Below are 25,482 nucleotides of genomic sequence, written 5' to 3' on the forward strand. Positions count from 1 at the left end.
AAGAGGGGGGGGGAGAAGAGTGCCTGCCTGCACTATGAAAGAGGGGGGAAGAACAGTGCCTGCCTGCACTATGAAAGAGGGTGGGAAGAACAGTGCCTGCCTTCACTATGAAAGAATAGGGAAGAAGAGTGCCTGCCTGCACTATGAAAGAGGGGGGGAAGAACAGTGCCTGCCTGCACTATGAAAGAGGGTGGGAAGAAGAGTACCTGCCTTCACTATGAAAGACGGGGGGGAAGAAGAGTGCCTGCCTTCACTATGAAAGAGGGGGTGAAGAAGAATGCCTTCCTGCTCTATGAAAGAGGGGGTAAAGAACAGCGCCTGCCTGCACTGTGAAAGAGGGTGGGAAGAAGAGTGCCTGCCTGCACTATGAAAGAGGGGGGAAGAAGAGTGCCTGCCTGCACTATGAAAGAGGGGGGAAAGAACAGTGCCTGCCTGCACTATGAAAGGGGGGGAAGAACAGTGCCTGCCTGCACTATGAAAGGGGGGGAAGAAGAGTGCGTGCCTGCACTACGAAAGAGGGGGGGAAGAAGAGTGCCTGCCTGCACTATGAAAGGGGTGAGAAGAACAGTGCCTGCCTGCACTATGAAAGAGGGAGGATGATGATATAGTACTGAGGGACAAGTGAATGGTGATACCTGCGCACTTGTGACAAGACAAGTATTGAATGAATGATGGTAAATCTTTCCTACCGTGGCGGAAGACGACAGATGTAATAAAAAAAAAAAGCATTGGAAAAAGCATCAAAGCGATGAATATAATTAGGAGGAATACAGAATTCTCGTGAAAACTGATCGCGAACAGTCAAAACTATGAAGTCGGAATCAAATAAGACATTAATGAAATCGATATGCAAAGGAGACGTCGTCAGCGTCTCTGTCTACTCCGGGAAATGCGCATCGTGAGGAAGGAGGAGCTATTGGATTATCATATTCAAAAAAGACTGTCTTAGGAAGTCCATTGTGGAACAGCACCTCTTCTGGTATTACTTTACCCAGTAACTGAAGAATTTTGTCTCTGAGAATTTTTATTGTTGTCTTAGGGAATTCTTTTGTCTAACTGAAAAATGATTTTGTCTGCTTTAGGACTGAGGAATTATTTAGCTTATTAGCCTATCTGAGAAATTATTTAGCCTACTTGAGGAATTATTTCCCAATTTGAGAAATTATTTTGACTGGTTGAGAAAGTATTTTCACTGACAAATTATTTTAGCAGCTTGAACAATTATTTTTCCTTCTTGAAAATTATTTTATCTGTTTAAGAAATTATTTTGTCCGGTTGAATAGTTTTTTTTTGCTTGTTCTAAGAATTATTTGTCTTACTTGAATAAATATCGTCTAATTGAAGAATCATTTTCCCAGTTTGAGGAATTATTTTTTCCCCCTAATGTTGCCTGCTTGAGAAATTAAGTTGCTTGCTTGAAGAATTATCTGCCTGAATTATTATTATTATTATTATCAAGGGGGAAGCGCTAAACCCGGAGGATTATACAGCGCCTGGGGGGGATGTGGAAGGCATTCAGGCTTAATTCGGGGAACTGGAGCACAGATCCAATTCCCTATATCAAGAGCCCCTCACCAACATCAAGGAACCTTCCTTGAGGGGTATCTGCCTGAAGATGTTTGTTGCTGTCCTGAGATATTTTTTTTTTTTGCCTGCTTTATAAAGTATTGTTACACCTGAAGATATTACGTTGATGATATGTTCATGGGGAAGCGATAAACCCGTAGGGGTCATAAAAGTGTCTAGGGGAGGGAGGGGAGAGATAGGAGGCACTCAAGTTTGATATAAAGAATATTACAGTAACTTCAGAACCTTGGAGCAAGAACCTCTTACCCGCCTCGAGGTAGATCTCTACCCACTCTCTCCCAGTCGACCTCTAATGCTTCCGCTACACTTATCATTGTTACGCTGATCACTGTCGCATTTATCACCGTTACACTTATCACCGTTACACTTATCACCGTTACATTTAAGGATCGTATGGTAAAGTGGATAAAGGCGTCATGTGTTTTCGCCCACCATGAGGCAGGCCAAAGCAGCATGGGTTCGAGTCCTTGGCTAGTGCAGTGCTGTTATTGATCAATACCACTCGTTCTTGGTCACAATAATATATATATATATATATATATATATATATATATATATATATATATATATATATATATATATGTCGTGCTGAATATGTAAAACTGGTCAATTAGTAAAACTCATTTAAAATTAAGTCCTTTCTGAAATTTTCCCTTATACGTTTAAATATATATTTTTTTCATTAATGTTAATGTAAAAATTTTTAATTTTGCACCAAAAGAATCTTAGAAAACTTACCTAACCTTATTATAACAAGAGCAATTTATTTTAGCCTAACCCAACTAAATATATTTTATATATGTTTACAGTAATTTAATACTAAACAAACACAATCAAACATATTTTTTTCGTTAGGTTCAGAATGATTTTGGCGAAATTATTGCATACACAAATTTTCGCTTGTCCTATATGGCAAGATGAGCGTTGCTATTTAAGCCAAGATCGCAAGTTCTGCCTATTCGGCACGACATATATATATATATATATATATATATATATATATATTATATATATATGTGTGTGTGTAAAATTTTCTCTTATACGTTTAGAGATATATTTCTTTAATTTAGGTTAATGCAAAAATTAATAATTTTGTACCAAAAAAAACTTAGAAAACTTACCGAACCTTATTATAACGCAGTTTAATTTAGCGCAATTTAATTTAGCCTAATCAGCTAAATATATTTAGTTTACAATAATTTAATAATAAGTAAACACAATGAAATATATTTTTTCCGTTAGGTTCAGAATGATTTTTGCGAAATTATTGCATACACAAATTTCCGCTTGCCTTATTCGGCATGAAAAGCGTTACTATTTAACCCAAAATCGCAAGTTTTGCCTATTCGGCACGACATATATATTTACATGTACCGATTAATCTGAACCAGCGATTTTGGCCTCTCCGGCCAGAGTGACCTCTCCCGAATAAGCAGAATGAAAATCTGTTTTTCCACAAATTTGCGGAAATCAATTTGAACATAAAAAACACAAATTAAAACACAGATTAAAGAATGACTGACCTTCAAGGACTCCCTCCAGGAGATGGGGATCCAAATCTCCTTGCGGTAAGGGTAATGGTATACGGAGAGGTTCAGGATTGCAGAGTTTAAGGGGAATTCTTCACTGTCATGCGTGAGCTGAGTCATGTTATCTGTGGGAGAAAAATAATGAATCCTTTGTTTATTTATGTGAGAGATTTTAACCATCCAATTGATTTTAAAAAGGCTGAGAAAGTTATAGCAAATAAGTTCATGGTCGACAGGAAAATATTATTATTATTATAATCAAGGGGGAAGCACTAAACCCATAGGATTATACAGTGCTTGGGGGAGGGATGGAAGGTATTCAGGTTTAACTCAGGGAACTGGAGCATAGATCCAGTTCCCTAGATCAAGAGCCCCTCACCAGCATCAAGGAACCTTCCTTGAGGGGAGGAAAATAATAGAATCACGCTTTAAAAAAAAAGAAGTTTTGAAAATAACATGAATATTTTTTTGGTTTACATGAATTGGATTCATTTATAATTAATAAACTTTGGGAAGAATTTAAGGTACATTAGACAAATTTTTGGGTAGAATAAAGCTGTGTTTCACGGATCACTGACTACTTACCTACATCATCATAAAAAGTCAGGTGTTGCTGGGGGTGGCAGCCAAGTGTACCTTCCTGTTAATCTTTCATTTTTATAGTTCCTTGATAATATGAGAAGTCACGAAAGCGCTTGGAATGTCACTATTTTCTCACAGTGGTTGTTCTACATATTGTAATATCACCTGTTTACTGTTATTTTATTGTGCATATATATATATATATATATATATATATATATATATATATATATATATATATATATATATATATATATATATATAATGGGGTCCACCTCTGGTGTAAATTGTGGGACCCATAGCCTCGGAGAAGTGGATAAAAAGGCTTCAAGGAAAAATATTTGGATTTCTTCCTGAAGCCGTTTGAATATTCCACTTCCCCTACCACCCCATCTTTTCATATTTATTTTTTTTTTACTAATAGGAATATTTTATTACATAATATGGTACAGAAGATTTAAGAGATACATTATTGATATAAAGGTGGCATATACGGTACATGCTGTTACGTGTGTATCACCGATTATAAGGTGAAAATCTCATCCAGCTCCTCAGAGCTGGGGCGTGTGCCCAAAATACAGCAGGCATTACCCCTTTGAACAGCCGCACTGAGCCGCTGGAACAGAAAACTAGCTGCCCTGGGATCCCTAGTTACCCTGATGAGTCTTTTTCCCAGCTCCTTAAGGAATTTAGATGCACTCTTTCCCCATGAGCCAAGGGTCTCTGAGCCTATGGGAACAAACATATAATGATGGGCAAGTTCTCCATATTTTCTAGACTTTTGGGACTCCCTGAAGCTGGCAGCTGCCCCTCCTTCCTCCCTGGTGTATTGGAGATAGGTATCAGCCAAGGTAGATGCACATGTATAGTCCCACGCCACTTGCTTCCCATCTGTCCAGGCTTGAAGGGTGATACCATCTGGACGCTTCTGGCTGCCATCAGATCTGCATAGTTGGGGTGGCTCCCTTACTGCTGGGCATCCAGCTGTTGTGAGGCTCCTCTTGATAATGTTATTAACCTCCTCATGTCTTGCAATCTTTCCCTCGGATTTACGGCACACAAGACCATGGTACCCGAATCGGTCTGCTGCTTCACTGCCACAAATATACCTGTGTTCGGTGAGAATAGGGGCGGCAAGTCGAAGGGCAACACCGATGCGGATGGTCTGTGGGTCGAGACGTGTGCCAAGGCTGGAGTTGGGAACATCCAAGTATATATATATATATACATTATATATATATATATATATATATATATATATATATATATATATATATATATATATATATATATATATATATATATGCAAAACAACCACTCTGAAAGAATAGAGAAATTCCAAGCGCTTTCGTGACTACTCACATTATCAAGGAACTATGTGTTCGGTAGTTCCTTGATAATGTGAGTAGTCACGAAAGCGCTTGGAATTTCTCTATTCTTTCAGAGTGGTTGTTTTGCATATTTTGAAATCACCTGTTTACTGTGATCTTATTGCATATATATATATATATATATATATATATATATATATATATATATATATATATATATATATGTGTGTGTGTGTGTGTGTGTGTGTGTGTGTGTGTGTGTGTGTGTGTGTGTGTGTGTGTGTGTGCATCATGTTTTATTTAAAGACAAAAATACATTGGCCAAACATTCACAAAAATACAACAGAAAGTAAAACAACATAGGTAACTCAGAGCTACATCTCGAATACTTCGTCCAGCTCCCCTGCAGTGGGCCGCATGCCCAGAATGCAGCAGGCATTTCCTCTCTGGATCGCAACACTGAGTCTCTGAAAGAGAAAACTGGTCGCCTTGTGGTCCTTGGTTTCTATGATGAGCTTTACACCCAGCTCTTTGAGGAACTTTAGAGCACACTTGCCCCATGCTCCAAGGGTCTCCGACCCTATTGGAATGAAGTTATAGCAAGGGGGAAGGTCTTCATATTTTCGGATCTTCTGGGTCTCCCTGTGGCTGGCAGCTCCACCCCCTTCCACTACGGAGTATGGCAAGTAGGTGTCTGCCAATGTGGCAACACAGGTGTAGTCCCAGGCAATCTGCTTTTCATCCTTCCAGGGTAGCATAGTGGCTCTATCAGGATGCTTTTGACTTCCTCTGTACTTGAGGTTCCCGTTGAGCTGGGCAACGGGCTTTGGCGAAACTTCTCTTTATGATGTCATTGACCTCCTCATGTCTGGCATACATCCCTTCTGCTGTGTGACACACAAGACCATGAAGTCCGAATTGGTCAGCTGTCGCCCTGCCGCAAATACACCTATGTTCGGTGAGAAGGGGGACGGCTAGGCGATGAGCAACACCAATCCGAATGGCCTGTGGGTTGAGACGGGTGCCCAGGGAGGAATTGGGAACAGCTAACAGGAAATCTCCTGAGTGTGGTGCCATCACTGCCAGGAGACGAGCTTTGTCCTTTCCTGAAACAAAGGTGAGCACTGTGTTGGCGATTTTTTCCATGATCGGTTTGTCCCAGTGGGACTGTTTGTGCTGTTTGGGAGGAGCTGGTCTACTGGAGGAGTCTGTAAGGGTGTCCCACTGAATCGCTGCTTCAGTAAACCTGGGGTCTTGAGCTCCTACCACGTCTCTCAAGCGTTCGGGTACTATCTTCTTGACTAATGCACTGGAAGCCAAACACGAAGACAGAAAAGCAGGTAAAGCAACATGCGTTGCTTTACGCACCCCAATACCTCCCAGTCGCACTGGGAGGGTTGCCTGATCCCATTGCTCATCCTCTAGTGACAGGTTCAATGCCTTCTTAAAAGTTGATCTCAGGTGTGTGTCATATTCATCGAGTGTTGGGTTGTCAAAAGAGGGTGCACACCTCAAGAAGTGAGTCTTGGCATAGTAAGACACCTTGTGAGGCGATACAGAGCATCATGGGCATCAAAATCGCTTATTCTCTCCTCCATTCTCATCAGGTCATTCAATTTGTCCCTGAGGACAGTGTCGATGGCCTGGTGACCCAGCGGTGCCCCCAAGAGGATACTGTTGGACGGAGTGGTAGTTGAGATTTCCGGGAGGATTCTTCGCACAACATTGATTATTTCCTGGTTCACTGTGATGATTTCATACTTGGAGGGATTGAGGATGAGTCCTAAGTCTTCTCCGTGTGTTTTCACCAGTTGTAGGTCCCCCACGAGGGACTCTTCAGTACCTGCCAGAGTGCCGTCATCCAGGTACCAGATATTGAGCTCACTGCATAGGCTGGAAATTAGTTCTCTTACTGCCAAGCAGAAGAGAAGTGGAGCGAGTGGGTCACCCTGCTGAACACCCTCTGATGATTGAATTTCATGTTCTCCAAACAAAAGAATTGAGGGTTTGCTGTAGCCGGCTGAAATGAAGGGAATATATATTATATATATATATATATATATATATATATATATATATATATATATATATATATATATATATATATAACAACCACTGTGAAAGAATAGAGAAATTCCAAGCGCTTTCGTGACTACTCACATTATCAAGGAACAATAAAAGTAATGCATCGAAGGAAGGCATATAAAGGGTCTAGACCAAGCCATACCACGGGCGGGGATAGAACCCGCGATCAGAGAGTCTCAAAACTCCAGACCCTCGCGTTAGCCACTGGACCAGCTAGCCACAATAAAATTCGCGGGTTCTATCCCGCCCGTGGTATGGTTTGTTTGCAATCGTGTCATTACGATTTCGTGAGTCATGTTAACGGCTTTGAGGGGACTTCAGCTAGAGTTCGTCACGGCCACGCTAGCTGGAGATTCGTCTGTGAAATCTTGCATTTGTGGTCACAGTGGTGCCAATGCTAACCTTCCTATGGTGTAGAAATATACCTAGTTGGATGAATTTTATTGTGGCTAGCTGGTCCAGTGGATAATGCGACGGTCTGGAGTTTTGAGACTCTCTGATCGCGGGTTCTATCCCCGCCCGTGGTATGGTTTGTTTGCAATCGTGTCATTACGATTTCGTGAGTCTGGTCTAAACCACCCCTCACTACCACATCCCACAACAATGCAACACCTGATGCGCGACTCATACGAAAGAGAACACTGCAGCAGGTCCGCTGGCACAACTAGACAGGTCCTTCACACAACCCACAAACAAACTATTCTACCATTTTATTCTATTCTTCATTTAAACAATTTAAAAAAAATGTTTAAATGAACAAGTTCTGCCGAAGTCTCTTTTACCGAATAAACTCCTTGATATGAGAGATCGTCCTTTTGATGATTTTATGAGAATTATTCTTCAGAAACATATTGAAATAACTAAAATACAGGAGAAGGAAGCATTCAAAATATTGAGAAACAAAAAATACTCTTTTAATCAGGCCATTCCATCAGAATGGAAACGCAGCATGTTGGATCATTGCTATAATAAACTCAGAAGAATTTGTAATGAACTCAAAAACAAACTACAAAGAAAATTAGACATTTTAATTGAAAACAGTGATTGAACAAAGCATGCTAATAACAATTTTGTAATTAACTTATCAGATGAAATATTAGATAAAACTACAACGGCTGCTCTAGGAAAATGCGGTAACATTCATTGACAACTGGGACCTCTTCTATGGCAGAAATGATATGTATGCCAGGGATGGGGTTCACTTATCTAGGTCTGGGGTGGGGGCACTGGCAACGGCAGTGGAGGGAGCTGTTAGGACTTTAAACTAGGAATATATAGTGGTATGGATTTTGGCGAGAATACAGAGAAGTCCCAGTGTAGTAATACTATGAGTTCTAGGGGAACTAGTGATAGGCAGAATGAGGTGGATATTGGAAAGCCAATGGCACTAGGTGACAAGAACAGTAATAGCTTTAGTGAAAAAATAGATATGAACAGGAAGGGTAAAGAGAAAGGAGGGTCTTTAAATTTATATTATGCTAATAACCGTAGTGCTAGGAATAAGATGGATGAGTTGAAAATAGATGCTAGTGCAGGTAACATTGATGTATTTGCAATCACTGAGACATGGTTTAATTCCAAAAGTCGGGACATGCCTTCGGAATGTCACATTCAGGGTTTTAAATTGTTCCAAATAGATAGAAATATCGGTAGGGGAGGTGGGGTGGCACTGTATGTCCGAGATCACTTGAACTGTTGCATGAAAACGGGTATTAAGTCTGAGGGTAACACATACAGAGTCTGTCTGGATAGAGGAGCAAAAAAAAATTTATTCTAGGAGTGATATACCGTCCCCCAAACTTAGATAGAGACCAAGGGAAATTACTGTGGGAGGAAATAGTTAAGGCCACAAAGCACGATAATGTAGTAATTCTAGGGGACTTTAACTTTAGTCACATTGACTGGAATTTCTTGACTGGGAATTTAGAATCAAATGACTTCTTAGAAGTAGTTCAGGAATGTTTTTTGAAGCAGTTTGTGACAGAACCTACAAGGAAAAATAACCTTCTTGATTTGGTTCTGGCGAACAAGGAAACACTTGTTAATAATTTAGAAATTAATGAGGAACTCGGCACAAGCGATCACAAATCAATTTCCTTAAGCATAGAATGGAAGTATGGCAGTAGTGACAACTCAGTAACAGTTCCAGATTTTCGCTTAGCAGATTACAATGGGCTTAGAGAACACTTATCTGTTGACTGGGGTAACGAAGAGAGTTATCAATATGACAGTTTTCTGAACACCATACATGCTGCTCAAAGAACGTTTATCCCGTATAAAGAAATTAGATCAAATAGAAATGACCCAAAATGGATGAATAATAGGCTCAAATATCTACTAGGGTATAAGAAAGGAATTTATAAGCATATCAAAAGAGGTGAGGGTCATCTTATGAATCACTATATTGACATTAAGAGGGACGTTAAAAAGGGGATAAGAAAAGCTAAAAGGGACTATGAATTTAAAGTTGCTAGGGATTCGAAAACTAACCCAAAAAGTCTTTTCCAGGCCTATAGAACGGAAGTTAGAGATAAGATAGGTCCCCTTAAAAATAACTATAAGCACCTTACTGACAAAGAGAACGAAATGTGCTCGATTTTAAATAATTATTTTCTATCGGTTTTTACACAGGAAGACACTAACAATATTCCAGTAATTAATTTTTATAGTGGGCCTGAAGAAGATAAATTATGTAACATCACAGTCACTAGTTATATGGTTGTGAAGCAGATAGACTGAAGCAAAATAAGTCGCCGGGTTCTTAAGGAATGCAAAATGGAACTCTGTGAACCATTAACTAATATTTTTAATTTATCTCTTCAAACAGGTGTAGTGTCTGATATGTGGAAGATGGCTAATGTAATTCCTATTTTTAAAGCAGGGGACAAGTCGTTACCGTCAAATTACCGCCCAATAAGCCTGACCTCAATTGTAGGCAAATTACTAGAGTCAGTTATAGCTGAGATTATAAGAAGCCATCTCGATAAGCATAGCTTGATTAATGATACTCAGCATGGATTCACGAGAGGCCATTCTTGTCTAACTAATTTATTAACTTTCTTCAGTAAAGCTTTTGAGGCTGCTGATCACGATAAAGAATTTGATAATATTTACTTAGATTTTAGTAAGGCTTTTGATAGAGTACCACACCAAAGACTGTTAAAGAAAGTGGCAGCTCATGGCATTGGGGGAAAAGTGCTCTCGTGGATCGAGTCATGGCTCACAGACAGGAAGCAGAGAGTGTCCATAAATGGGGTTAAATCTGAGTGGGGATCTGTAACAAGTGGCGTTCCACAGGGATTAGTCTTGGGCCCGATATTGTTTATAATATATATCAATGATCTTGATGAGGGAATTACTAGTGAAATGAGCAAATTCGCCGATTACACAAAGATAGGTAGGATAATTGATTCAAACGTAGATATCAGGGAACTTCAGGCGGATTTAGACAAACTCAATACCTGGTCAGCAAAGTGGCAGATGCAGTTCTATGTAAATAAATACAAGGTTCTGAAGCTCGGGAGTGTCCATAACCCTAGCACTTATAAGTTAAATAATGTAGAACTTAACCATACAGATTGTGAAAAGGGCTTGGGGGTTATGGTAAGCAATAACCTTAAACCAAGACAGCAATGCCTAAAGGTACGTAATAAGGCAAACAGATTACTGGGATTTATATCAAGAAGTGTAAGCAACAGAAGTTCAGCGGATATAGTACAGCTTTATACATCATTAGTAAGGCCTCACCTAGATTATGCAGCCCAGTTCTGGTCTCCATATTACAGAATAGACATAAATTCGTTAGAAAACATTCAGCGTAGAATGACTAAATTAATACATAGCATTAGAAATCTTCCTTATGAAGAAAGATTAAACTCTTAAATTACATTCACTTGTTAGACGAAGAATGAGAGGAGACATGATCGAAGTGTATAAGTGGAAGATGGGTATTAATAAAGGTGATATAGATAAGGCCTTGAGGATATCTCTCTAGGAGAGAACCCGCAATAATGAATTTAAATTAGACAAGTTTAGATTTAGAAAGGACATAGGGAAGTATTGGTTTGGAAACAGGGTAGTTGATGAGTGGAACAGTCTACCTAGTTGGATTATTAAGGTTAGGACTTTGAGTAGTTTCAAGTTTAGATTGGATAAATACATGAGTGAGAGGGGTTGGATTTGAGTGGGACTTGCATGTGTGTGGATACAGTTATCAAAGCTTATTTCTTGGGTGGCATTGAAAATTGGGTTGGGCAAACGTTTTGTTAGTGGGATGAATGGTAAAGGACCTGCCTAGTATAGGCCAACAGGCCTGCTGCAGTGTTCCTCCTTTCTTATATTCTTATGAATAATCTCTTAGATGATACTGAAACCTACTCTAAACTTAGAAAAAATCCCCTAGAAACCGTTAACAGCAATTTCAATAAAACAATAAAACTTCTATTGAAAGGCAAATATGAATTAATCAAACACTTTACTTCCACTAATCCATCTTTACCGTACATGTATAGACTAATAAAAACACACAAACCAGGGAATCCAGTCAGACCAATTATTAGCTCCATAGGATCAGTTTCATATAAATTATCCAAATGGCTTGTTGACATTTTGAGCCCTATTGTTGGCAAAATTTATAACTTTAATGTTAAAAACAACATAAATTTAGTTGATAAATTAAGCTCCTTAACTGACTTAAATGATTTTAACATGGTTAGTTTTGATGTTACTTCCTTGTTTACGAAAGCTCCTGTTGATAATTTATTAAATTTGTTATCTGAAGAACTCGTTAATTATGATTTACCATTGCCAGCTCCTATCATTAAACTTATTAAACTTTGCATTGCTGATGCAAAATTTGTATTTAATGATATGTTTTACGCTCAGAAGTTTGGTATGACAATGGGAAATCCTCTTTCACCTGTTCATAGTAACCTATACATGAAATTTTTTGAAACAAGGTTGCTTAACACAATCCTCCCTAATAGAGCTAAATGGTTCAGATATGTTGATATTTTGTGTCTTATGCCCAAGAATGTAGATACACACCATTTCCTTGGTAAATTAAATAGCTTAGTCCATTCTATAAACTTTGCTGTTGAGTTTAAAGAAAATCTCATTGCCTTTTCTAGATGCTTTAATTATTAAAGGTAATAATGAATTCAAATTTAAAATTTACAGAAAACCTACAAATAACTGTTCCTATGTACACTATTATTCTTCACATCAAGATAGAGTTAAACTGTCTGTTTTCTCATCAATGTTTTTGAGAGCTTTACGAATTTGTAGTCCTGAGTTCATAGATGAGGAAATATCCAAAATTTATGAAAAAGCTAATGATTTGAAATACCCAAGAAACGTAATTGATAAATCTTTTAAAATTTCTAGAAATAGTTTTTACAATCCAAAAAGGGACAACCAGCCTTATTCAACTGAAAATATGTTGGTTCTCCCTTACCATGAAAACTTGGTTGATATGCCTTCTCTTCTTAAGACTTTTAATATTAAAGTTGTATTTAAAAATCTCGATACAGTAAAAAAAACTTTTGATAAAGAATTCCCCCCAAAATGCTGACGAATGTGTCTATAAGATTCCATGTAAAATTTGCGATAAAGTTTATGGTCAAACTGGTAAAAGTCTCGAACTAAGATTAAAACAACATAAATATAGCATTAGAACTGGACAAGATTCCAATGCTCTGTTTATTCATGTGAGATTTTAAAAATCCAATTGATTTTCAAAAAGTTGAGAAAGTTGTATCAAGCAAGTCCATGGTCGACAGGAATATAATTGAATCTTGTTTCATAAGATGCAGTTTTGACAATAATATGAATATTTCCTTTGGTTTATATAAATTAGATCCATTTATAATTAATAGAATCTTGAAGAATTTAATATAATATTGGACAAATAATAAATTTTAAAATTCTTAATTCTTGGGTAGAATAGTTTGTTTGTGGGTTGTGTGAAGGACCTGTCAAGTTGGGCCAGCGGACCTGCTGCAGTGTTCCCTTTCTTATGAGTCGCACGTGAGGTGTTGCTTTGTTGTGGGATGTGATAGTGAGGTGTTGTCTAGACCCTTTATATGCCTTCCTTTGATGCATTACATTTATTGTTCCTTGATAATGTGAATAGTCACGAAAGTGCATGGAATTTCTCTATTCTTTCACAGTGGTTGTTTTACTTATTCTGAAATCACCTGTTTTTTGTGATCTTATTGCATATATATATATATATATATATATATATATATATATATATATATATATATATATATATATATATATATATATATATATATATATATATATAATGTGTGTGTGTGTGTAAAGATACCTTTACTAGCAGCAATGCAGCTAACAAAAGTCACAAGAGATGTGGGCTAATGCGTTACAGATATAGTTCCTGGAGCAATCACTTGGTTCAGTTAAATGACCAACCTCGCCTCAGAATTTTTTTTGTTAATGTTTCTTACGAATAAAATTCTACCTCTTCTTTATAGCGATTTCGGAAAAGTTCCTGAAGCTAGTGATCGGCTAGCACCTGAGCAGCCACTCCCCGCTAAATTCAAATTGCCTCTACTTCCTTAGAGTTTCTATTGCACCTACTTCCCAAAGTCTCTAATGCACCTACTACCCAAAGTTTGTAATGCACCTAATAACCCAAAGTCTCTAATGCACCTACTTCTCGAAGTTTGTAATGCACCTACTACCCTCAGTCTCTATCGCACCTACTTCCGTGAATTTCGTACAAGACTTAGTTCACATTGCAAGTTTATCTGTACGTCAGATATTTCTTCATTAAATATCTCCTGAGAAAATTTTAGAAAGGACTTAACTTTGTCATATACTTTAAAGATATATTTTTTCATTTATGTTAATGTAAAAATTAATAATTTTGTACCAAAAGTACCTTAAAAAGCTTACATAACCTTATTATAACAAGCGCAACTTAATTTAAAGTAATCCAGCTAAATATGTTTTAGACAACTTTACAATAATTTAATAATAAACAAACACAGTGAAATATGTTTTTTTCGTTAGGTTCAGAATGATTTTGGCGAAATTATTGCATACACAAATTTTCACTTGTCCTATATGGCAAGATGAGCGTTGCTATTTAAGCCAAGATCGCAAGTTCTGCCTATTCGGCACGACATATATATATATATATATATATATATATACATATATATATATATATATATATATATATATATATATATATATATATATATATATATATATATATATGTCGTGCCGAATATATATAAAACTGGTCAGTTAGCAAGAACTCATTTAAAATTAAGTCCCTTCTGAAATTTTCTCTTATACGTTTAAAGATATACTTTTTTCATTAATGTTAATGTAAAAAATTTTAATTTTGCATCAAAAGAATCTTAGAAAACGTACCTAACCTTGTTATAACAAGAACAACTTATTTTAGCCTAAACCTACTAAATATATTTTAAATACGTTTACAATAATTTAGTACTAAACAAACACAATCAAATATATTTTTTTTTCGTTAGGTTCAGAATGATTTTGGTGGAATTATTGCATACACAAATTTTCACTTGTCCTATATGGCAAGATGAGCGTTGCTATTTAAGCCAAGATCGCAAGTTCTGCATATTGGGCACGACATATATATATATCAATAACAACACTGCGCTAGCCAAGGATTCGAACCCATGTTGTACTGGCCTGCCTCATGGTAAGCGAGAACCACATGACGCTTTAAACCACAGGACCACCCAACCCTACAAGAATGGCGCAGCCAGCACACTGCTAGCTGTTGGGCCGCCATCCGAGGGCTTAGAAGCTCCCACACCTCAGCATGCACTCGGATGGCGGCCCAACAGATAGCTGTGTGCTGGTTGCTCCATTCTTGTAGGGTTGGGTGGTCCTGTGGTTTAAAGCGTTATGTGGTTCTCGCTTACCATTAGGCAGGCCAGTACAACATGGGTTCGAATCCTTGGCTAGCGCAGTGTTGTTATTGATCAATACCACTCGTTCGTGGTTACAATAATATATATATATATATATATATATATATATATATATATATATATATATATATATATATATATATATTAGTAGAGGGAGAGAGAGAGAGACAGACAGACACACACACACACACACACACACGCACACACACACACACACACACACACACACACACACACACACACACACAGGCTGGACACCTGGTCCAGTAACTGGCTTCTCGAGTTTAACCCCGCCAAATACAAAGTCATGAAGAAATCGTAATGACACGATTGCAAACAAACCATACCACGGGCGGGGATAGAACCCGCGATCAGAGAGTCTCTCTGATCGCGGGTTCTATCCCCGTCCATGGTATGGTTTGGCAAATTCATTAAGATCTGGGAAGGGCAAAGTAGACCGCAGACGGAGTATAGGCTAGGTGGCCAAAGACTGCAAACCTTGCTCAAGGAGTATAACACCGAGCACGTTTCCGGAAGCACACATCAACCAGATAACTGATGCAGCATATGGGCGCCTGGTAAACCTGAGAATAGCGTTCCGATAGTAAGGAGTCGTTCAAGACACCGTACACTGTGTACGTCAGGTCCATACTGGAGTTTGCAGCACCTGTTTGGAAGCACGTCAAGAAATTCAAGTACAAAGGTTTGTGACAAGGTTAGTTACAGAGCTAAGGGTAATGTCCTATGAAGAAAGGTTAAGGGAAATCAGCCTGACGACACTGGAGGAGAGGAGGGTTAGGCGAGGCATGATAGTGACATACAAAATGCTGCGTAGAATAGACAAGGTAGGCAGAGACAGAATGTTCCAGAGAAAGGACACAGAAACAAAGGGGTGACAATTGGAAGTTGAAGACCCAGATGAGTCAAATGGATGTTAGGAAGTATTTCATCAGTCAGAGTAGTCAGGAAGTGGAATAGCCTAGCAAGTGAGGTATAGTGGAGGCAGGAACCATACATAGTTTTAATGTCAGCATAGTTGCTGATCCTCCTTTACATGTGTTGTATGCATAGATTAGATGAATATTATAGTACCATCCATGTGTTTATATAGAAGATCCCTTAGGCCTGTGACTGTATGACATCACGGGATGCAGCAAGGGAGTGAGACGACGAGCTACCTCAGTCTCAGTCAACGCATAGGCATAGAAGGCAGGACACGGCAGGCTGGGCTCCATCTCCCATTACCACAGTCTGACAAGATATAGTGTTACCATTCAACAAGTGAGTTTACCTTATCCATCAATCTCCTACCGAACCCTCACACGACAATTTGGTGGCAGCGTTGGGAGTTTATAGTTAATACTCTGTGTCACTGTGTGCGACTCAGATTGAATATCAGCATTGTTGACCATGTTCATTTCCTTTCCCCTGTGCTTGCAGTGAAAGATAGTAGATTCCTTCTCCCTTGCTCATCTTGCGTGTTATAGCGTTATTTTTTTCAACCGAGGAGATCATCCACTACACCGAGTTTGTTCATTCCTCCAGTAAGAAAGAACCGATCCCTTGTGTTCTGGTGATTCGATTCCTGCTCCAGGAAGATCTTATTCTGACTGGGAAGCCACCAGCACCCATTAGTGACTTTGTAATGAGCCAAGAATTACTGTATCGAACAGTCGAGTTGAGTACTCCTAGTAGAAGAGTTACTAATTCCACAGTCACTAGTGAATGTAGCTGTATCTTTCGTAGATACTTGTTCAGACTGTCCTCAGTCAAAGCATGTGTTAGCCATTGCAGAGGAATTCGATCCTCCCAGAGATAACCATTCTGCATACGTAAACCTCACCCTCGCAGAATTGGGTTTAGATGTAAACAGCCTGTATAATTAGATGTCCGAGATGAATGAAATTGTTAAATGTGTGTCTTGTTATTAGCTGATCAGTTTTTCAGAATTTTTTTTTTTTTCGTGTTCACATTCCCTCCATATTCTGAGAATTTGACAGTAATGATCTGAGTGCACCAGATGCCTTTGCTGTTAATTTCACCTGGTGTATATATATATATATATATATATATATATATATATATATATATATATATATATATATATATATACATTTATTTATTTATTTATTCTTCCTCAGAATCCGTAGAGTGCATGAATACAGGTCGATCGATCAATTCCATCCAATAATGTACAATGTTGTACATTAGTTGTAATGCATTACGTTAAAACTGATTATGTTAATACTCATTACGTAAAACTCATTTTGTTAATATCCATTATGATACCATCCATTAGTTATAAGTTATATATGAATTTGTTATTGTATAGAATCAGCCCAGAACCACCTGCCTGTTCAGCCTATAGCACAGTAGTTTATGTCGAGACGACATACGTAACTTAACCGAGCTGTCAGCATAGTTGCTGATCCTCCTTTACATGTGATGTATGCATAGATTAGATGAGCATTATAGTACCATCCATGTGTTTATATAGAAGACCCCTTAGGCCTGTGACTGTATGACGTCACGGGATGCAGCAAGGGAGTGAGACGAGCTACCTCAGTCTCAGTCGATGCATAGGCATAGAAGGCAGGACACGGCAGGCTGGGCTCCATCTCCCATTACCACAGTCTGACAAGATATAGTGTTACCATCCAACAAGTGAGTTTACCTTATCCATCAATCTCCTACCGAACCCCCACACGACATTAAGATGACGTATGATAAAGGTCATGGAGCAGGGAGAGAGATGACCTTGTAGCACTCAGAGAAGAGGCGGGGCCAGGAACTGAGTCTCGACCCCTGCAACCACAATTAGGTGAGTAAACACACAAACACACACACAATTAGGTAAGTACCGGGTGAAGAAGTCACGCGCTTTTGAGCTCCGTTAAATTTGGGTTTTTGCTGACAGTGTCATAGGGAATAGAGCATAGCAAATAGGCGTGTGCAAATCTTTAAAGAGCATATAATCATTTAAACCCTGCTAAAGGGAAATATAAGTGATCACAGGAGAAATAATATAGATAATGGTGATTAGTGTCCAATGCCGGCCTAGAATAAGGCCGTTACTGGATGGTGCCATACAGAAGTGGTTTGTTGTGACTAGCAGTGAAGGCAGATCAGTGAGGGGATTCGATAAAGTTCAGGGACTATCATATTTCCCAAGAGCGGAATAATAAAGAAAAGGAAAGAAAAGAAAACTAGTAACTAAACCACTGGAAAAAAATAAGATGTAAATGCCTGATAAGTGTAGGAGACAAGCCGGGAGCAGGGAAGCAGTTGGGAACTAGGCCTATGAGTATGTCCATACAGTACGTCGTGGTGCGTACTGAAGGATTGTTACTCATATAGTCGCACGTAATATAGCATATAACAAGTGATAAATGTGGTAAATAAGGACGCAACGGGTAATGAGAATAGAATAACTAAAGTGAAGAACTGTGGGGGAAGCAGAAAGGAGCTGAGTCATCCTACAGTGCAGCAGCAGCCGGGATGGACGACACCTCTTAGTCAGTTTAATATCTTTATTATGCACCCCATACCCATCCTGTGGGCGGTAATCAATAGATTACAGAGGTACATAATGGGTCCAGGGACTGGACCCCAAAGTTATGATAAATGAACTAGTCACAACAGTAATGAACTCCAGGTAGATCTGGTCACAATCATGGCAAGTTACAAAGGTAATGAATCATCTACACTCCTATACATGGTTACAATCATGAACAAATTACAAAGCAATGAGCTACTGACACGTCCACACCCGGTCACAATTGTAATGAGTTATAAATACAAATATTAAGTGGGTCATGCACCCACACGAGCGCGAGCGAGCGCACGCACACACACACACACACACACACACACACACACACACACAATCTTCATCACATCCCTTGAAACTGGGCAACTGCCTGAGGTATGGAAGACAGCAAATGTAGTACCTATATATAAAAAAGGAGACAGAAAAGAGGCACTAAACTATAGACCAGTGTCACTGACGTGCATAGTATGCAAAGTCATGGAGAAGATTTTCAGGAGGAGAGTGGTGGAGCACCTGGAACGGAACAAGAGTATAAACGCCAACCAGCACAGATTTATGGAAGGCAAATCCTGTGTCACAAACCTACCGAAGTTTTATGATAAAGTAACAGAAGTAAGACACGAGAGAGAGGGTGGGTTGATTGCATCTTCTTGGACTGCAAGAAGGCCTTCGACACAGTTCCTCACAGGAGATTGGTGCAGAATCTAGAGGATCAGAGGCTTATAACAGGAAGGGCACTGCAGTGGATCAGAGAATACCTGACAGGGAGGCAAGAACGAGTCATGGTACATGATGAGGTATCACAGTGGGCACCTGTGACGAGCGGGATCCCACAGGGGTCGGTCCTAGGACCATTGCTATTTCTGGTATATGTGAATGACATGATGGAAGGGTTAGACTCAGAAGTGTCCCTGTTTGCAGATGATGTGAAGTTAATGAGGAGAATTAAATCAGAAGAGTATCAGGTAGGACTTCAAAGAGACCTGGAAAGGCTGGACACCTGGTCCAGCAACTGGCTTATCGAATTTAGCCGAGCCAAATGCAAAGTCATGAAGATCGAGGAAGGGCAAAGAAAACCGCAGACGGAGTATAGGCTAGGTGGCCAAAGACTGCAAACCTCGCTCAAAGAGAAAGATTTTGGGGTGAGTATAACACCAAGCACGTCTCCGGAAGCACACATCAACCAGATAACTGCTGTAGCATATGGGCGCCTGGCAAAGTATAGAATAGCGTTCCGATACCTTAGTAAGGAATCGTTCAAGACAATGTTCACCGTGTACGTCAGGCCCATATTGGAGTATGCAGCACCTGTTTGGAACCCACACTTGATCAAGCACGTTAAGAAATTAGAGAAAGTGCAAAGATTTGCGACAAGGTTAGTTCCAGAGATAAGGAGAATGTCCTACGAAGGAAGGTTAAGGGAAATCGGACTGACGGCACTGGGGGTCAGGAGGGTTAGGGGAGACATTATAACAACATACAAAATACTGCATGGAATAGACAAGGTGGACAGAGAGAGGATGTTCCAGAGAGGGGACACAGAAACAATTGGAAGTTGAAGACCCAGATGAGTCAAAGGGATGTTAGGAAGTATTTCTTCAGTCATAGAGTAAGCAGGATGTGGAATAGCCTGGCAAGTGAAGTAGTGGAGGCAGGAACCATACATAGCTTTAAGATGAGGTATGATAAAGCTCATGGAGCAGAGAGAGAGAGAGAGAGGACCTAGAAGCACTCAAAGAAGAGGCGGGGCCAGGAGCTGAGTCACGACCCCTGCAACCACAATTAGATGAGTACAATTAGGCAAGTACGTGCACACACACACAATGAAGAGGCGGGGCCAAGAGCTGAGTCACGACCCCTGCAACCACAATTAGATGAGTACAATTAGGCGAGTACGTGCACACACACACACACAATGAAGAGGCGGGGCCAGGAGCTGAGTCTCGACCCCTACTTCCACAATTAGGTGAGTACAATTAGACGAGTATACGCGCACACACTCACGTTGTAATGATTTATTTACAGCTAGCAAAGTCAGGGAATTTCTTCAGAATAGTCTGTAATATACCACTGTGGATAAAATACTTTGCCATTTCTTGAACATTTCTGATTGAGTTGTCTCTAAATTCATTAATTTTATCGCACTCCAGTACATAATGACGCAGGGTGTGACAATAGTCCATCTGGCAAAGTTTACATTTCGTTTGGTATACATCTGGTGGTACTGATTTAACCTGCCAAAGTTACTAATAACCCAGCGGTAGTGACACCCAAGAGTCTGCTTATCTTGTTGGATGCCCCATAGACATGTGGCTCCTCCTGCATGATGGAATGATGATAGATGGACTGACTTGTGTCAGTCTCCCCAAGCCTTAAGTCAGTAAAGTTCAACTGAAGTTCTTTTCGTATAATTGTTCTCAGACTGCTAACTGACAACCCAAGATTGTAATCTACTCCCTCTTTGAAAGCATACAGCTTAGCCAATTCATCAGTTCTATCATGCATCTGGAGACCAATGTGAGATGGAATCCACAGCATGTGCACTCTGACTCCACTGTCCACAATCCTACCATACCTGTGTCTGGCGTCTGACACGAGCATGCCACAATTTATACTTAATTAATTGAGAGCATTTATGGATGACAGAGAATCAGTTACAGTTAAAGTATCAACCTCAGATACATGGACGTATTTGAGTGCAATGAGTATGGCAAACAGTTCTGTTTGAAGGGTAGAGGCCCAGTTATTGATGCGTGCTCCAATTTCTTTATGAGAGCCATCACTCTTTATGACAACAGCAGCACTACCAGCTGCACCAGTGGATTGGTGAACAGAACCATCAACGTAAATAAGTTGTGAGAGAATGTACTGTGTGAATAAGTTATCAATACAACTTTAGGAATCATGTTTGGCTCCAAGACGAAGCTTTGGTTGTGATTTAAGAAGACCTTTGCAGGCGTAATGTAGAGAACACCTAAGTTGTGGTAACAGGTTTAAGTTGAGTGATCGGTTTCGGCCCTGAATCGCTGATAACTGGGGGACACAAACCCTGCTCTGGAGTGATTATCATACATACAGCACTAGCACTAAGAAGGACAAATTTGGCAGGAGAAGTAAGATAGATAACCTTGGTAGGATGAGCGTGCACGCATGATAGGGATTGGGTACATATGTAGTACATATGTTGTTACAAAAAACGCGATTCTAAAAGCTTAAGAGATCTCCAGTGAATACTAGAAAGGACTGCCCTTCTAGCATCCAGCCTGTTACTGGGTTTTCGTAACAAGTAGTCAGTATCCTTGTCCAATTATCCATTAGAATTCAGTGTTATTCAATAGTGCTTCAGGATTACAACTGGTAGGCTACTAACTAGAGAAATTAAAATTTAATAAATTTATTAAGTCTAGAGGTATATTATCAAATTAAATTAATCACAGCAATCAAAATAAAATCAATCTCTCAAGTTCAATATTATTGTGCTGAAAGCACATATCACATTTATAATTCTTAAGTACCGTCTGGTACATTAACATTTAATAAGATATTACAAATATGTACAAGTAAGTTTGTGTATGCGTGTAAGTGCTCTAAGTAGTTCACTATGTCTCACGACTCGACTAGACTTAAACAAGTGACTGACAAAGTCCTCACATAAACTAACTTCTTGACCGACTGGCAACCAGAACAGTCTGCTTGAACAATGAAAAGAATGCTAAGCCCAATAGCCATATAACAAGCGACTGCGACACAATCAGGATCAAGGAGATAATATAACGACACTAAGTAGGGACCATCAGCAGATCCTCCACAAAAGTTACAAAACTCCCATACTACTGAATCTAAGTTCAGCATAGGAAAAACCCTGACTGTGACAATACACAGAAACCAGTACAAAATTAGGTCAGAAGCTATAGCTAAGGACCTGAGATGTTCAGAGTGTCTATGTGACACACAACCTCAGTACAACGTCGAAAATCACTAAGTCTATACAATGTTCTGTGAACAGAGTTCTACAGAACTAACAAGAATAATGAGACAGACAATCTGTCCAACCACCAAGCGAGTCTCGAGCAGACTGAATACTTCACGAGAGGTGAGGACACCCCCCCCCTCGATCACCTGATAGCTCCGTGGGCAGCAGTCACCCAGCGAGAAGCCGGCAATATAACGAGCGACAAGCGATAATTACAGTAGTTTGACAATCAAGACTTGAACTGAGCACATATTATGTACATCCTAACAACATAAGTCAAATAAGAATATAAAGCAATATATTTACGATTTAGCTATTATCGCAAATATAAGCAATATAAAATTATATGAAAAGATAATATACATTATATATATACATAATAATCATTGTAACCCATTCAGGGGTTGCAACATATGTGGGTACATAAGGAATCGTAAATTTGTACACACACACATATACACGGGCTCACACACGTAGGTGTGAGCTCAGAAGAAACGACCAAGAAGTATGTGAGGAGCTCAACACGAGATTTCAGGAAGTACTTGCGGTCGATATGATCCCCATTTAAGAAAGGGGACAGAAACGAAGCACTAAACCATAGACCAGCGTCACTGACGTGCATAGTATGTAAAGTCATGGAGATTATTAAGAGGAGAGTGGTGGAGCACCGGGAACGGAAAAAGGTTATGAACGACAGCCAGCACGAATTCATGGAAGGCAAATCCTGTGTCACAAACCTACTGGAGTTTAATGACAAGGTAACTGAAAGAAGACATGAAAGGGAGGGGTGGGTCTGTGGAAAATACTGTATATTTTCCAGAAATATGGTAATTTATAGGTAAATGGATGCCCTATATTGTATTTTTAAAAGAAGCATGTTATCGAAAATAGGAAGCCTGCGCCTGTGTAGAAGGGACTCGCCATTGCTGTTTGAACTGGTCAACAGAAAGTTAGTGAAATCGGAAGAATTTTCGTGCTCTAGAGGTTAAAATTGGGCTGACACCTCTCAAATAGGAGCAGAAAAATTGTTGGATGTGCATTCCTGCATAATTTGAGTATCAGGCGACAGGACAGGACAACTCCAGGAACCTCAGATAAGCTGTCTAATTTATGTTTAAATTCTGGCCAGTAAATTTTTCATAAATGTAGGCAAAAGGGAGGGTCCTGTACATGACACATTAATCTCCAGTCAAATTGGTGATTGTTGATATTAAGATATTCTCCTTCTGTTATGTATATGTGTATATATATAATCATTTATTATTTTTAATATACAGTCTACAAATTTATATAATTACCAGAATTCCTGGTGATGTATCTTTTATTTATAATTAATAGGTCCAGAGCAACTTGTGGATATGACAGTGGTAGGTATTGAAGGGGGACATTTTTGCGACCTAGGTGTCCCAAATTCCTACTTGTCTAACTGATAAATAATAATTATCTTTGTTCATTTACTGTTATGTACACAATGATACATTCAGCTAAATGCAATTTTCCACAGGGTCGATTGTATTTTCTTGGACTGCAAGAAGGCCTTCGACACAGTTCCTCACAAGAGATTAGTGCAGAAGCTAGAGGATCAGGCACGAATAACAGGAAGGGCACTGCAGCGGATCAGAGAATTCCTGACAGGGAGGCAACAGTGAGTCATGGTACGTGATGAGGTATCACGGTGGGCGCCTGTGACGAGCAGAGTCCCACAGGGGTCAGTTCTTGAACCAGTAATATTCTTGGTATATGTGAATAACATGACAGAAGGGATAGACTCAGAAGTGTCCTTATTTGCAGATGTGAAGTTAATGAGGACAATTAAATCAGATGAGGACCATACAGGCATATAAAGGGACCTGGACAGGCTGGATGCGTAGTCGAGCAACTGGCTCCTAGAATTTAACCCCACCAAGTGCAAAGTCATGAAGATCGGGAAAGGGCAAAGAAGACCACAAACAGAGGTTAGGCTAGGCGGCCAAAGACTGCAAACCCCACTCAAGGAGAAAGATCTAGGGGTGAGTATAACACCGAGCACGACGCCGGAAGCACACATTAACCAAATATCTGCTGAGGCATATGGACGCCTGGCAAAACTGAGAATAGTGTTCCAATACCTCAGTAAGGAATCGTTCAAAACTCTATACACTGTGTACGTCAGGCCCATACTGGAGTATGCAGCACCTGTTTGGAACCCACACCTGGTCAAGCACGACAAGAAATTAGAGAAAGTGCAAAGGTTTGCAAGAAGGCTGGTTCCAGAGCTAAGGGGAATGTCCTACGAAGAAAGGATAAGAGAAATCGGTCTGACGACACTGGAGGACAGGAGGGACAGGGGTGACATGATAACGACGTACAAAATACTGCGTGGAATGGATGAGGGGGACAGAGACAGGATGTTCCAGAGATGGGACACAGAAACAAGAGGTCACAATTGGAAGTTGAAGAATCAGATGAGCCAGACGGATGTTAGGAAGTATTTCTTCAGCCACAGAGTTGTTAGGATGTGGAATAGTTTGGCAAGTGTTGTAGTGGAGGCAGGAACCATACATAGTTTTAAGACGAGGTATGATAAAGCTCATGGATCAGGGAGAGGGAGGACCCAGTAACGGTCAGTGAAGAGGCGGGGCCAGGAGCTGAGTCTTGACCCCTGCAACCACAATTAGGTGAATACAATTAGGCGAGTACATACGCACAAGCGAACACACATACGCACATATCCACACATCCTCTGACCGTTAGGGACTACCCCACCCACTCCCCCACCTCCTCTTTGCCTCTCCTTCCCCTCCCCCCTCTTCCTCTTCTCCTCCTCCACAACCCCCCACTCTCCCCTCATTGGCCATCCCTTCTCCTCCCTTTCCACTCTCTCCATCCCATCTCTATTTCCCTCTCTTCCCACTCC

The 25,482-nt window shown here is 39.8% G+C and overlaps 1 protein-coding gene across 3 annotated transcripts in view; it reads right to left on the reverse strand.

Moving 5' to 3' along the window:
• Window positions 1–25,482, reverse strand: part of LOC128692422 (orexin/Hypocretin receptor type 1) — a 1,118,627-nt gene that overhangs the window by 376,292 nt on the left and 716,853 nt on the right. For all 3 annotated transcript variants that reach the window (XM_070096275.1, XM_070096276.1, XM_070096277.1), the window contains exon 3: window positions 3,111–3,241. In XM_070096275.1, the coding sequence (XP_069952376.1) occupies window positions 3,111–3,241 (131 nt within the window). The remainder of the gene's footprint in view (window positions 1–3,110; window positions 3,242–25,482) is intronic.

This window comes from Cherax quadricarinatus, chromosome 53 (assembly GCF_038502225.1).
Source record: "Cherax quadricarinatus isolate ZL_2023a chromosome 53, ASM3850222v1, whole genome shotgun sequence".
Classification (NCBI taxonomy): domain Eukaryota; kingdom Metazoa; phylum Arthropoda; class Malacostraca; order Decapoda; family Parastacidae; genus Cherax; species Cherax quadricarinatus.